This window comes from Puma concolor, chromosome C1 (genome assembly GCF_028749965.1).
Source record: "Puma concolor isolate L17-30 chromosome C1, mPumCon1.1.hap2, whole genome shotgun sequence".
NCBI classification, from domain to species: domain Eukaryota; kingdom Metazoa; phylum Chordata; class Mammalia; order Carnivora; family Felidae; genus Puma; species Puma concolor.
This window is the reverse complement of record NC_141674.1, coordinates 215,498,719-215,514,802: the sequence shown is the minus strand read 5'-3', so window position 1 is coordinate 215,514,802 and position 16,084 is coordinate 215,498,719. Positions and strand designations below refer to the sequence as shown.

Here is a 16,084-nt window from a genome sequence, read left to right as displayed (position 1 = left end):
GAAGGGAAGTACAGGCAGAGAACGCCACATAAGCAAGAGTGCTTAAGAGGGCAACTACTCTTTTTAATTTTTTTTTTAACGTTTTTTTATTTTTGAGACAGAGAGAGACAGAGCATGAACAGGGGAAGGGCAGAGAGAGAGGGAGACACAGAATCTGAAACAGGCTCCAGGCTCTGAGCTGTCAGCACAGAGCCCGACGCGGGGCTCGAACTCGCGGACCGTGAGATCATGACCTGAGCCAAAGTCGGACGCTTAACCGACCAAGCCACCCAGGCGCCCCGAGGGCAACTACTCTTGCCCCACCATGTTGTAACTCTGCTCAGGGTAGGGGGGTGGGGGGGTGGGGTGGGAGACAAGGCCAGCAGAGCTCTCTGAGGCCAGTTCCTTTTCATGAATGTCACTGAAATTTCACTTCTAGAATAGCTGTCTCTTGTTGGAGGAGGGAGATAAAAGGCTTATTACATTTATCCTCAATTTTTATCCACTCCCTCAACACAATTTCCTGAAGACTAGCATGACAGGCACTATGCTAAGTGATGGGGACATGATGGAGAGTAATAAAAGTCTCTGCCTCATAAAGTGTAGTGTCTAGTGAGGGGAAGACACTCCAAATAAAGTCAATTCACTGAAGTTAAAGTTTTTAAAAACTCATTTTCTGATTCCAAGCATTGCTTTCTGATCTAAGGTTTGTTTTGGGTTTTTTTTCCCCCCTCACTTGATGTTCTTCTAGCAAAAGAATACATCTGTCTTTGTCTTATTCATCTGCAAAAGTCTAGGACTTCCATTTCTTAATTTTTTTAATGTTTATTTATTTTTGACAGAGAGAGACAGACAGAGCACGAGTGGGGGAGGGGCACAGAGAGAGAGAGAGAGAGAGAGAGAATCCGAAGCAGGCTCCAGGCTCCGAGCTGTTGGCACAGAGCCCGACGTGGGGCTCGAACTCATGGACTGTGAGATCATGACCTGAGCCGAAGTTGGACACTTAATCGACTGAGCCACCCAGGCACCCCTAGAAATTTTTTTTTAATATTTATTTATTTTTGAGAGAGAGACAGACAGAGTGTGAGTGGGGGAGGGGCAGAGAGAGAGGGAGACACAGAATCCAAAACAGGCTCCAGGCTCTGAGCTGTCAGCACGGAGCCCCACGCAGGGCTCGAACTCACGAACTGCGAGATCATGACCTGAGCCAAAGTTGGACGCTCAACCCACTGAGCCACCCAGGCGCCCCTAGGACTTCCATTTTCATATTTTTATGACCATCACCTAATCTACCCAAACCCTCATCACTCATCTTCCTCCTTAACCCTCTCCTAGGCCTGAACTTGATCAGTGAGGCCCCTACAATGCTCCATCTTTCTCTGAATGCTCCTGTGCTTCCTGACTTAACTGAAACCCAGCTGTCCCTGACAGGATCACTCCCCTTGATGTGCTCTCAAAGGGAGTCTATTTTATCTCTCCTATCCCATGTATCTCAGGGACCAGAATAAGAATGTCTGCCCCCTGCTTCCCCATTGAGCTTTTAAAATTTTTTTCCTCCATTCTTGATCAAAACCAAGATCCTTTGAAGATCATATCATTAGCTCCTGCTATACCTCCTCAGTGCTATCATTTTCAAACCTTCCGATCATATCTCTGATTCCCTAGTGCTCTGACTCGTAGCTCACTGTCTTCCTCTGCACCCCCATCCCTATAAACACTTATGGAACTTCTCATCCATAGGGTTGACCAGACAACCCTAGCCAGTCACTCTAGCCACCTGTTCCTCCACCCACCCTACCCACTCTCCCCTGTGTTCACGGCTGTCTCTTGGCATCAGTGCTAATGACACCAACTCTAAACATGAAAACTCAAATATCATACTTTCTGATCACGATCTTCTATCCTTGCATCTCACTTAAGGTAAATACCCCACTTCAACAATGTCTTGTCTTCACTAAGACTTCCAACCCATGGACTTGACCATATTTTGTCTCCACACTACGTTTAGTCTCTGCCTTGGCCACCTAGTTGCCATGGCCTGTCATTACCTCCTGCCCTGGCAAACCCTGAGCCCTGGGTCCACTCTCCCTCTTCTATTTGACTGGCAAGTCCTTGCTCTCAGTTCACCCCAATTACCTGCCTTCTCCATGCCTGCACCCAAGGAGCTGAATGTTACTGGAGAAAAATACCACATGACTGGGCTAATTAGCCTAACTTGGCCATCACAAACATGTTTTATTTGGCTCACAGGATGTTTGAGAATACTTAAAGCAAAGGAATTTCACACAGAAATATGTATTTTCACATTTTCTTAAAAAGCCTGCTAACCCTCCGTGGGCAGCAACCCCCTGAGTTGAGTAACAAAGGTTTCTCCTATAGCCATCAAAAAAAATCTCAAATAACACTTACATTAAGTCTACTACATGTTACATACTGTTTTAAGAACTTTGTATCTATCAACTAATTTAACCGTCCAATCAAGTCTATGAGCTGGGTACTGCTGTCCTCCCTCTTACAAATGAGAACACCAAGGTACTGAGAGGTGCCCACCTGCACACGACATCCAAGCCCAAGCCGTCTGGTTCCAGAGTCCTCGCTTGTAACTGCCTCAGACTGCCTCTGTGTTTGCCACACTCATCACCAGGGCCTCATCTCTCACTTATGCCGTCTGCTCCCTTCCCTCCACACTCCAGCACCGCATTCCAACCCCCAGTCTTCCCCACCGCAGTGAATGGCAAAACTGTCCATCTCGTTGCTCAAGTCAAAACTTGGGAATTATGCTTCATTCCTCCTTTTGCTTCTGCTTCGCATTTAAGCCATCAGCATCCTGCCAGGTCCGGCTCCACTCCTCATCATCCTCACGGCCACCACCCATGTTTTTGTACCTGCTTCACCCTGCTGGCCTTCTACAGGGTCGCCCAGCTCCCACTCGAGACTGTTCATCTCACAACTGCCAGAGAGATGTTTTTAAAGCATAAAGTAAATCACGCCCTCTCCCTACTGAAACCCTTCAGTTTTAATAAAATCCAACTCTCCAACACAGCCTACCTGTGGCAGCTGCCTCTCAGCTTATTCCCATATCGTAATTCCCTTCGCTCACTATGTCCAACAGCTTTCTTCATATTCCTCAAAAACACCGAGGCTTTTCCTGCCTGCCATTTTCCCACTACCTGATCTCTCGGCCTATAATGTTCTGCGCCTAGTTCTCCTGAGAGCTGGCTCGTTGTCACCCTACACATCTCAACTCAGAAATCACCTGCTCAGAGCAGCCTAACCATCCCATAGAAAGTGGCTCCCCCTAATTCTTCTTTCTCATCTTTCTTACTTCCCTAGTAGCACTCAGCACAGGCTGTAATTTCCTCTTTATGTCGTAGCTGTGTTTGCCTGTCTCCCCCAGTGAATGATCTATCTCGCTCATTGGCATATGCCTGGCACTTAGCAGGCAGTCAAGAAACATGAGCTCATTACTGAATGTCTGCAGAGTTGAAGCTCTCCCACCAGCCCTGGAAGTAATGTTATGAAGATCATCTGTGCCTTCTAAATGCTGGTCAGTCCACTGTAATGTCACCTCTATTCTTTTTCATTCATACCAAACATTCTCCAGCCGATTTCACTCATAACAAATGATGGTCTTAGAAACTAACCCATCCTGTCCTCTCTTCCTGCACTAGGAAGATGGAAGATCTCTCTTCCAAGATCCAATAACAACTTTACACCAATATTCTATTTAAGGGGGAACTCTGACATCATGCCTCAGCCTGCTCTGGGGGATCAACCTGAGCCCACCTTCAGCCAAAGCATCATCTGAGATCAGGAAACCAGCCAGGTCTACCATCCAACCCAGTGTCACTCTGGTCATCACCCCAAACCTAAGTCCCCTGCAGGCCTGTCTATCCCATACTCTCGTTTCTTCCAATATCTCCCATAATAATCCCCCTAGTTCAACACCTATGGAGAGAGAAAGTACATACGTATGATGTGAGAACTTGTTTATAACAACAAATTTTCAAAACTACATGTACATAATCATGTGTTACTGCTGGTCACTTCAAGTACAAGGAAGAGATTCCTTTGGTCACCATGGACTCCGCGTCCCCACATAGGGCAAAACACCAATGAACTGTCAAATTATTGTTCAAAGCACTGAAAACAAAATAAAAATATTATCCTACTCCTATTTTAAAATATCTCCTTAATATCGCTCAATAAAAGTTTCTTCTCAGGATAGGGAGAAAAAAGGGATGTCACAATATACTCAAATTTGAACACAAAAGTTAACAAATACTTACAAGTATATCTAATAAGTTTAATTTTCTCCAGCAGCATTCAAATAGCTTTTCTTGTCTAGCTTTTTATCTTACCATCAAGGCCTGTACACATTAACTTCATATCAGAAAGCAGATGGACTCTGTTTCCCTGCCTCTGAAAATCTTATTTACAGTGTTGTATATTTCACACGGTGACCTCATATCTGGAACCCATTCCTCTCCCCATCTGCAGAGAACAACTGTTCTCATCTGTGGAGGGAGGCTCTGGCTGCAGAGTCTCATGATGTCACAAGCCAGGAGGAATCATTTACAAACTCCTGGGAAAGAGAGTTGTTATATTGATCAGCTTTTTGTTTTGTTTTAATATCAGCAAAGAGTTGCTTCAAAAGCAAAAGTTAATAGAAGGAGCAAAACCTGTATCATCGTAGAATATTTTCTTCACCGTATCTCTAAAAATTCTGTAACCAAAGTTATAAGCAATTTTTCTTCCAAGTTATAACAACTGAGTTTCCCTCACTCTTCTTCAGAAGACAGTACCTTGATCCTTTATTTACTTTATCCTCAGTAAATAAATATTTACTCAATATAAACTCATTATGCATCAATCAAATGCCATGCACCGGGCTAATATGTGGGAATGAGAGACAACCCTACCCATAAGGAAATGAATGGCCTATTTGAGGAAACATAAATGCCAAGAAATGACAATAACTTTAGAATAAAGGGTAAACAACAAAGTCAGTTTCAGGAAATAGTCATGGCCAATTCTGCTTGGAGAATTAAAATAAGGTTTCTCAAAGGGGGTAACATTTAGATAGGGACTTAAAGGTCAAGTACAATTACATCAAGATAATGGGAGAAAGCATTCCAAGCACTAGGAACAGTGTGTACCGAGTCACAGAAAAAACAAAGAGCAGAGTTTTTACAGAAAAAGTCTTAAAGAGCAGGGTGAATAGAGCAACATGTACCTGGAGGAGAGTGGCAGGAGATGAAAATGAGAAAGGCACAAAGGGTCTTCGTACATGAAACAAGAGGAAGGCCCAGAAACTTTAGATAACACAGACTTCGGTATGTGGACTCAATGATAAACAGCAAATGAATGGATTAACGAATGGACAAATGTCCAAATGCAGCTTCAACTCTGAGAGGCCTTGTCAAAGAAATCCAGGGAAAGTTTAAAAAAAAAAAAAAAAAGCCAATAGTACCTCTAAAATCGTAGAGATCAATTTGTTTGTTAAAAAGTTTTCCATTCAAGAGTCAACAAAAATACTCAAAAAGATAAGTGCACCCCGTATTCACTACAGCATTATTTATAACAGACAAGCTATGAAAACAACCTAAGTGTCCACTGATGGATGAATGGATAAAGAAATTGTGGTGTATATACATGCACACACATATACAATGAATATTCCTCAGCAATTAAAAAAAAGGATGATATCTTGCCATTTGTGACCACACGAATGGACCTCAAAGCCATTATGCTAAGTGAAACAGGTCAGACAGAGAAAGACAAATACAGTATGGTCTCTGATATGTGGAATCTTTAAAAAAACAAACCAACAAACAAACAAACAAACAAAAAACAAGCTCAGGGATACAGATTAGTGGTTGCCAGAGGCTGGAGTATAAGGCATGAGCAGGGCGTAGAAACCAGGGGCTGAGGTGGGGGGGGAGATAACAGGGTCAAAGGTTACAATGAAGAAAAAGAGTCTGTATTAATCATATGTGCACTTGAATACAGATAAATACAAAAAGGTGATTAAAAAGGAAAAGAAGATGACAGTGTGTGTTCATTGGCTGGGTCTGCAGCCAAAGCCGCAAATATAGAAAGTGGGCTCTCAGGATGAGAGAAAATGGAACACAATCGACATTTTCAAGTGAGCTGGGTCACACACCGCAATACCTCTATACCAATCCAAAATTTATAAAATAGAGTTCATTCAAAGAATATGTGGTCCTGCCTCCCTCTCCACCTCATTACCTATTTCCTGCCTCATATTTCATGCCTGAGGAGACCTAAGCTGCTTTACTTTATACTGTTTCACAAGTTCATGTCCCCATTAGTGCCACTGCCTCTCCACACCTTGTTACCGCACACGGATCACTCGTGCAATAGGCCCGAACTAGCCATCCTTCAATATCCATCGAGACGTCACCTCCTACAGTCTTCCAGTTTCCCCCTAACATCCTTCCATACACCTTGGTAACACTTTTATTTGAGAGCTTACCATTTCTCCCCAAATCATCTGTTCACATGACTGCCTGCCCACCCTGGGCCAGGCGCTCAAAGAACAGAAAGACAGTCTCATCTGCCTTCACCTCGAGCGAACCCGGGCGGCACACTCCTAACCATGAACTGTTCCCGGCTCACAATGTGGGCTCAACAAACATTTGCTGAGCCAAACCAATGCATTAGTTTGTAAAAACATTTTGTAAACTATAAAGCACTCAACAAATATTGCCTGCTGCTGTTTACTATATCCTTTTCAACCCTATTCTTCAACATTTAGTATCCACGTGCTCCAGGCAAACTGAACTATCAACGTTTCTTAGAGCCAAACTCTATTTCCCACTTCTGTCTGGGTAGCTTACACTGATCTCTCCGTCTGTAAAGCACTTTCTCTTAGCTTCATTTATTCAAACTGCATCAATTGACGGCCTGGCCCAAATATATCCCTTCCAATAAAACATTCCTAGACAGACCTAAGTGGAAGTAACGGCCCCTTCCTCTCAAATCTCAGAGCACTCTGTCTGTGTGTCTTGTGGAGCTTACCACCTCTAACTGCACCATAGGGGTAAGAAGGTGAGTCCTGTGCCCACGAGCTCATCATTTCCGTCACGCACACAATGCAGAATAAACAGTTTAATGAGTAATAGGTTACTTCTGATTCCACATAGTCAAGGAATAGCCATCTAGTATGTTGTAAGCACCTGAATAAGTGTTCCTCTCTTCAAGCCTTCTGAAACATCCTCCTTGGACATGTAGGTTTCAAATATGCTCTTTTTCTTCCCTCGTACGGACTTGCTCTTTGCCTTTTTGTCACCTGGCGAAGCACCAACACCATGTGGGCCAACCACAGAGGACACACCTAGAAACATGAGGCAGCAATCAACTCTTTCCTCAACCAAACATCTCTATTTCTGTAACTGGAGACATTTTACCTTTTTATTTAGAAAGACCAATAAAAGAATGAAATGCTCTGATAATTATTTTAAATAGTAACAAAAAGGAAAGAATGGATTAGGAAACACGAATAAAATGTACACAGATGAGACTTGAGTTATAAGTCAGCACTACAACATGCACAGAACGTAATCTGAATAATGGGTTCAATATGCTTTCCTGTTTATAGACACAAACTTTTTTTTAAAATAGGAATTACTAAAAGACTGTCACTTTTCTGGAGGAAACTAAACAGCTGTGCTCAATATAACAATAAATTAAGACAACAAGACACCACACTTAATTCGAGAATAAATAACACAGAAGAATATTTAACAAGTCACCAAAAGAATTAGAGCCTCCCTTAGTCCTAAGACCCGCCCTGTAAGACCCGCCCTGCGTTCCGTTCCACTTTTATTTTATTTCAGGTCTCCAGTTGCTAGAGTAGACTCCATTTTCCTTTTGCTACCTCTGGGGGTCCCCAGGGGCCGGAGGTTCAGCCTGCAGTCAGGATGGCTCATTACTGGTTCCAAGGTGACCTCTTCTCTCCAGATCCAGAGAGGCCTCCACTGCTCAGCTCAGAGTTCTTCCTGCCTTGAGTGGCTCAGGTGTCACTAGCTGAAACCAAAGAGAGATGGGTGACAAAAGAGCAGTTAACCTGGGGCCTTCTCTGTGCTCTCGGAAATTTAGTACGTGGATGATTAAAAACAATGTGGGGCCCCTCCTGGGTCCAGGTGTCACTTTCTCCTAGGCAGTCAGACGAACACACCATCTGTCCTGAGTCTCTTTTCAAGGTAACTGCTTGTTAGGGCCACTTCAACTGAAAACCTCCACAAACAGTGCAATGAGGCAGAAATTAAAGAGTTCTGCAGTTCTGGGGCGCCTGGGTGGCTCAGTCAGTTAAGCATCCAACTTTGGTTCAGGTCAGATCTCGTGGTCCATGGGTTCCAGCCCCGCGTCCGGCTCTGTGCTGACAGCTCAGAGCCCGGAGCCTGCTTCGTTGGAATTCTGTGTCTTCCTCTCTCTCTCTCTCTCTGCCCCTCCCCAACTTGCATGTGTGAGTGCACTCACTCCCTCTCTCTCTCTCTCTCAAAAATAAACATTTTAAAAATTAAAAAAAAAAAAAAAGAGTTCTTTCTGCAGTTTCATTCAGCTTCTGAAATGGACAAGAGCAGGAGGGAATATAATTTTGAAGAAACAGGTATAAAGATCTAGAGTCTAAAGGCTATAACGAAATACGTACTAAACTAGGCTCAAAAGATGCAGCATTTACTAAGCATTAAACATTGGACAAATGATGTTCATCTATGAAACCAAGTAAATATTCCTTGGAAATCATCAGCAAAAAAAAAACCTAATTCACTACCACAACCGGATATCCAGAACTATGCAAGGAACCCCAGGTGGTTCACTGGCTTTCCAAAAATGGCAATACTGTAGTTAGACATCTATTTCCCTACTCTTACCTGACATCACTTCAAACCAATCATCTGACCAAAAGCTCAGGCAGCTGCTTCTAAGGAATATAAGGCAGCTGCCTGGATCAGTGGACTGGAATCCAGGGCCCTGGAGCTGGCCCCTGGCCTTCCACCTGGATATTGAACACATCATCACAACTTCTACTTTCTACTCTCAGCTGGCCACCAGCCCAGGGATTTAAGCCTATACTTGCAAATTTCCAAAATCCTGGTGGGCAGGCTTCTTTCCCATAAAATGGATCAAGATGTCATTCTCAACACTAGCTTCCATTTCCTGTAAATTTCCCACACACATCCTTCACTGAAATGACATAATTTGTCTTTAAAGTGAAATTAATACTAACTCAGGAAAAGAGAAGCTACAAAGGGTAATAAGCCACTTAGCAATACATGAAGAGATTCAAGGATAAAGTAAAAAAAATTACAAAAGGGAGAGAAGCAGATGGTCTTAGATAAACAACAAGGTAATAGGAAGGACATACAGAGGAGGCCAGACTGTCTGACGGTTTAATTCAGAATGCATTCACCCACTCGTTAATTCAACAAATACTTCTACAATGTACTGCACTAGGCACAATGAAGAATACAAAAGCTAATTAGATTTATAAAAATCATTGTGAAATAATACAAGTTGGGAAGTGATAAGCACTACATTTTTTTAACTATGGGTAAATGTACATATGATGGCCAAAGGAAAGTATCTCCAGGTCAGGAAATCTGAGAGCTTCAGGAAAGATGTTAAGGTCTTAAGAACTGAGAATGTGAGAAAAGCACACTGCTGGCAAAAGGAAGCAAAAATAGAGACACAAACAGGAAAACACACGCAGGTTCTTACAACATTAATCCATCTGGGTAGAGTTCAGCCTATATGAAGGGAGGCAGTGGCAAGGAAAATAAAACAAGTTGGAAGGTTTAGAAAAGCATCCCGTTTTTCAAAGGCAGTAGGGAATTTCTGAAGCATGGATGAGCAGAAGAGAAGAACAACAGATCAGAACTGTGTTTCAGGAAAAATGAACCCAGTACAAGATTCAGAGTCATCTCGGGCTAAGAAAGAGAGCAGCAGCTACACCTTAGGAAAGAACCAGAGCAGACTCAGAGAAAGGAAGGAAGGCCTGAACCAGGGTTGAACAAGCACACACTGAAAAGAAGAAACCCATGACATGGTATTACACACAGGACAAATTGGCACCACTTGGCAACCCGGCAGATCTGAAGTCTCAAGAGCACAGAAGTGGTGGCAACTGTTCAAGATTTTAAGCAAGGAGACTGGGAAATCACAATGTCACTAAGTTAGAGAAGATAATGAATTCTACTTAGGGTATTATATATCACTACATGAATACATACCTCTATGTATACCTATATACATGGAAATATGTACCTCTATGTATATACCCCTACCCCAAATACTTGGAAACTAGAGCATAATTTAGATAAATTAGCCAGTCATTTGCATAAAAATGGTAACCCAGAGTTTTCTAGAATGGACAAGATTGCCAAGAAAGGGTAAACTGATACAGAAGGGGCCCAGGACAAAATCTGGGTTAGGGCAACTTTTAGGAAATGCAAAGAATAAGAAGTAGAAAATATAACCAAAAAGGTAACAAAGATGTAGGAAAAGAAGCAACAGAGTCAAATGTTACGAAAACAAGGGGGAAAATAACTTCCAAAGGAGAACAAGTTAATGATCTCGGTTTGCAACCATTACTAAGAACACAATTCATGGCAGCCTTGGGTAAGGTGAAAGGTTGGGGGCAAGCTGCAAGCAGGAAAAAGACAATACAAAAACAAAAGCCAGAATTAAAAATGGGGTGCTTTGTATCAAGTCCTGATGCAGGCAAGAGTTCAAAATTAAGGGGACTTACTGCCAGATGAAATAAAGACAGAGATCTCAAACTCAAATGTCCCAAGGTCAGCTACATCTGTAACTTTCCTTCACAGCAAATATCCCAGTTGGTGTGATGTATACCTAACTTGTCTCTCTAGCTCAAAAGGACAAGGAATGTTTGGTTGGGTTCATTGTTATAACCCTAGTGACTCCCATATTACCTGGGACAGAATATGTGCTTATATTCACTCCTTGAATGAGTGGATGAGTTTAGTTTCATGAATTAGCAGTGAGAACACCAAACAGAGGAGGGTCACTCAAGGGAAATTACACTAAAAACAAGTCAGCAAAGAATAGGAAAAGATGGGGCCCCTGAGTGGTTCAGTCAATTAAGTGTCTGACTCTTGATCTCAAGTTGGTGAGTTCAAGCCCCATGTTGGGCTCTGCACTGGGCATAAAGCTGACTTTAAAATAATAATAATAATTGCCCATACAGTGCTACCTTATAACATGTTCTGAAATAAAATTCAGTTTGAATAAAACTTAAATGTTGTAAAATGAGAGAAACAGAGACAGAAGGAGAGAGAGAGAGAAGGCAGGGGAAATGATGCCCAGAAAGGCTGAATAAGGAATGTGACAAATATTACCCCCAGAACAAAAAAAAAAAAAAAACAATAAAACCAGATAAAACTATCAAAACCAACTATTTAAGACCTGGATATTGACCAAAGACATACAAAAAACTGAGAAGTGTTTATTCAAGAAAATCTACTGAATCTCAGTAAGAACAAGAGAAGTATGTGGCGGTTTAACCTGGAGTTCCCACCATCCCACACCGACTCCCAATCCCTTGGTATGAAGTCCCACCTGGGAGAGCGAGCTGTGGAGACAGGCAGCCGCACTTAGCCAGAGGGAGCTAAACTTCACTGGAGCACAGCAAAAAGAATTCCATGCCCAGGGGCATTTTCAAAAACAATAATGATTCCAGGCACAAAAAAAAATCAGGGAGGCCAATATCACAACTAGCCTGAATTTGCAATACTAGTTAGGGCAAGCAACAGATCAGGAAATCAACCAGAAATTTAACAGTGAGAATTAGAAACGAGACCATCAAAATAGGCCTCGACAAAAAAAAAAAAAATCTACGTTTTCCTGCTATGTGCACAGGACTTTAACCATGCAGGAAAGAAATTAAAAGGCAACTCATCCCTAGATGAATGTGACCCTTGCAAATGCAGAAAGCAAAAGCCTGGGCTGACTTGTAAACTGCCTGAACTTTGAAAGCATTCCCACAAGCCTCTTGAGAACCACTGACAAAGGATGGGGCCTCATTGTTTCAAAGAATTTAAACACAACCTCTGATCAATCATAGGCTGACCACTAAGATATCCTGACCCAAGGGCAACTACAAGAAAGTTAGACTTAAAAACAAGAAAGTTAGAACCAGCAGAGACATCAGCAGCCACATACTGTGGGAGACACAGACTCCAAAGAATGAGTTCAGGTAAGTCATTAAACAAAGAGAACAAACAGCTCTGGGGGGAAAGGAATCAGAATGCAGACTATGTTATCAAAAATGTCCAGGTTTCAACAAAAAATTTTAACAGGCAAAAATGGAAAAGTGTGACCCATACACAGGGACCAGGGGGACAGGCAGTTTGAATAAAATGTCTCCAGAGGAGCCTAGATTTCAGACTTAGGCAACAGAAACCTCAAAGCTTAGATTATAAATATGTTCAAAGAACTAGAAGAAACCACTTATAAATTAAAGTATGAGGACAATAACTCATCAAATAGAAAATATCTACAAACAGAAATTGTTTTTTTAAAAAAAGGAAATTCCAAATTGAAAGAACTAAAATGAAAAATTCACTAGAAGGGTTCAATAGCAGATTTGAGTTGGTATAAAAAGAATCAATAAACCTGAAAACAAAAATGATCAATCAAGATGATCCAATATGAAGAAAGGAAGAAAAGAAATATGAAGTAAAATTATTTTTACAAAAGACTTGTGATAAAGAACCTGGCTCCATTTTTTGATGTTTGACTACTGATTTATTTTAAGTCTTACCTCCCCCTTCCCCTTTGACACATTTGTACAGCTTGATAAGACAGTCCATGTGCCCCCCAAACTTTGACCCCAGGGGGAAATTCGAATTTCACAAATCCCAGTCTACACACAGGAACTTCTCTTTTATAGCCATTATAAAGAACTAACCCACTCCTGCCTCACTCAAACCATGCCAGACATGTCTGTATGCACCCTACTCTGCCTAGGTGAGTAATAAGTTTTCTCTCAAATTCTCCTGTGATATAAGGTGCAATCAATAAACATCCCACTAATTGGGAAGGGGTCCATTCCACCTCCACAGGTTGACCACAAAACAGGAGTGAAAGAGGGGACCTCTCTACCAATCTTACAGAAAAGGATTATAAGAGAATACGATAAATAAACTTAGGCCCACTAGATAAGTGAGATGAAATGGACAAATTCCTAGAAAGACACAAATTACTAAAGCTGACTTAAGAAAAAACAGAAAACTTAAATAGACATAACAAGAAACTGAATTAGTAATTTTAAATCCTCCAGTAAAAAAAACTCAGGCAAATTATACCAAACACTGAAAGTAAAAATAATAGTAATCCTTTATTACAAACTCTTCTAGATAACAGAGAAAATATTTCCCAGCTCATTCTTTGGGGATAGTATTTCCTCCGATACCAAAGGCAGAAAAAGATATCATAAGAAAAAAAAATACTGTCTTAACATATAAAATAATTTGGATTTTTAAATTTCTTCAATCTTAGTCATTTGCATCTTTCTAGAAATGTATCAGTTTCATCTAAAATTTCCCTTTGTGAGGGGACAGAGTGTTGTTCAAAATATCCCTGTGATTTTCTTAATACAAAAAGCAGGGCTGTCATTTCTGAAATTATGGAAATTTTCAATATCTGTGCTGTCTAGTACAGTAGCCATGAGCCACATGTGTCTTTTTAGCATTAAAAAAAAATTTTTTTTAATGTTTATTCATTTTTGAGAGAGAGAGAATGAGAATGGTGGGGGGGGGGGGGGAACACAGAGGGAGAGAGGGAGACACAGAATCTGAAGCAGGCTCCAGGCTTTCGCTGTCAGCACAGAGCCCAATACAGGGCTTGAACCCATGAACCGCAAGATCATGACCTGAGCCGAAGTTGGACGCTTAACCGACTGAGCCACCCAGGGACCCCTTGTGAGCATTTAAAAGAGTACCTGTCAAGTCTGAAACATTTGAATTTTATCTTTATTCTTGTAGGAAATTTTCACAGGTTTTAGAATTCTAGATTGTCAGTTATTCTCTCAGTAATTTGAAGATACCATTCCATCGTCTTCCGGCCTTCAATGTTTCTGTTAATAAGTCAGCCATAAGTCTAATTTTTTTATTCTTTGACAGTATACTATTCCTTATCCCCAGCTACAGCAGTTTTTGGAATTTTTCTCTTCATCTTTGGTTTTCCACCAGTTTATTACAATATACTAAAATACAGATTTTTTTAAAATCCTGCTTGGTTTTATCAATAATACTATTATTTGATAGCTTTCATCAGTTATGGAAAGTCTTCAGCCAGTCTTATCCCATATCCCTTCTGCCCCATTCTCTCTCAACCCTTTGTGTGAACTCCAATTACACACTTCTGACTTTTCAGTATCTCTAGGTCTCCTTCAATCTCTTCAATAATTCTTCTACTTCACTAATTTTCTATCAGCTCTATCAGACTCTAATCAGACTCTATCAGACTCTAACGAGTCTCTCAAACTCACCCATTAAGTTCTTAATTTCAATTATTATGCTTTCAAGTCTAGATTTTCCTTTTTCTTTCAAAAGTTTCCAGTTCTCTGCTAAAAATGGTAAATCATGTCTTTTCTATGAACAAGGTAAGCATAACTATATCAAAGTTGCTCCTGAAAACTCCAATAACAGAGGCCCCGATGGATCTAATACTGTCTTCTGTTGCTTCTATTTGATTTTGTTCCTGTTGTTTGATCATCTGTGCTTTTTATTATGGACTAAACATTATATTTGCAAAATTTCTATTGTGATAATTTGAGGCCTTGCATAATGTTACCATCTTCCAAACGAATTTTCATTTGCTTCTGTGAACCACCTGAGACAAATACAATAGATTACGTCAATCTGCTCTCAGGGTTTCAATATCTTCAAAGTGGAGATATGGTTTCTGTGAAGGTCTATCTACATCCAGTTCCTTACCTATAGATTGTAGCCCTCCAGGATCCCAATACCAAATAAGAGTGGTTCACTGGGGCCACACACTCCCCACATCAGCAGGGCCCAAATTCCAATCCCTATCCCTCTAGTCCTAAAAGAATATCAAGTGTATTGCTCAGTTTTTCAGCTTCTTAGTCTTTCAGCTGGTCCCCCTAGAAACTAGTAAGCATTCATAAAAGATAACTCCAAATAGTAGCTTCATCTCCCTAAACCTTTTTCTTCTTATTCACTCTTATTTCTTTTTAAAGAATGTCTTTTTTTATGTTATTTATTTTTGAGAGAGAGTGTGTGTGTGTGAACAGGGAAGGAACAGAGAGAGAGGGAGTCACAGAATCTGAAGCAGGCTCCAGGCTCTGAACTGTTGGCACAGAGCCAACATGGGGCTCAAACTCATGAACCATGAGATCATGACCTGAGCTGAAGTCGGACACTTAACTGACTGAGCCATCCAGGTGCCCCTCACTCTCTTATTACCTCTCAAATACCTTCAACAGATTTTTTTTTTTTTTTTTTTTTTTGGTGATGGACATAAGCCAACTTTTCTAACTGTTGTCAGAAGACTGGTTTCCAACTATTTTCTATGCCATAATTGCAAGTGGAAATGTCAACCCACTCTTAACTCTCCCATTTTCAGTCAATGCCTAAAATTCCCAACTCCCTCCTATATGACTCACTCTTCTCTCTGATGAAAATTCTCCCTAATTTCATCTATCCTCTCCTCCTTTCCTGTATGAAAATTAGAAAGGTCCCTACATGTTTACAACCTAATCTCCTCAATTTGTGTTCTTCACCCTTATTTTTATCTACTCACGAACTTTACCACATCATTATCCTCTCCATAGCTGCCTCCACAATAGCATTGAACCTAGCTAAGGGCCTACTCCTGTTCTCCTCCTATTCAATTCAAGCAACCAGCTACCATTCCATTTCTCTCACTCCCATCTGCCAAAATATAAAAATGTGGTCTAATCTCATAACTCTATTTCCCCATGACATACTCTTTAAACCTCCTGGGAATATGATTTTGTCCTCATCTCTACAATGAAATAAGGCTTTCAGTATTCCTTAGAAGGAAAAGCTTCGTTACTAAAACAATAGCA

General features: G+C 41.1%; 1 protein-coding gene across 8 annotated transcripts in view; it reads right to left on the bottom strand.

The window, feature by feature from the left end:
• Positions 1-16,084, bottom strand: part of LOC147578739 (DIS3-like exonuclease 2) — a 179,507-nt gene that overhangs the window by 116,276 nt on the left and 47,147 nt on the right. For all 8 annotated transcript variants that reach the window (XR_015255629.1, XR_015255630.1, XR_015255628.1 and 5 more), the window contains exons 2-3: positions 7,883-8,031; positions 7,182-7,339 (exon numbers count right to left, since the gene is read on the bottom strand). Coding sequence is in view for 5 of the 8 variants with exons in the window: in XM_086719933.1 (XP_086576059.1) it covers positions 7,182-7,339; positions 7,883-7,934 (210 nt within the window). In the remaining 3 variants the exon portion in view is untranslated. The remainder of the gene's footprint in view (positions 1-7,181; positions 7,340-7,882; positions 8,032-16,084) is intronic.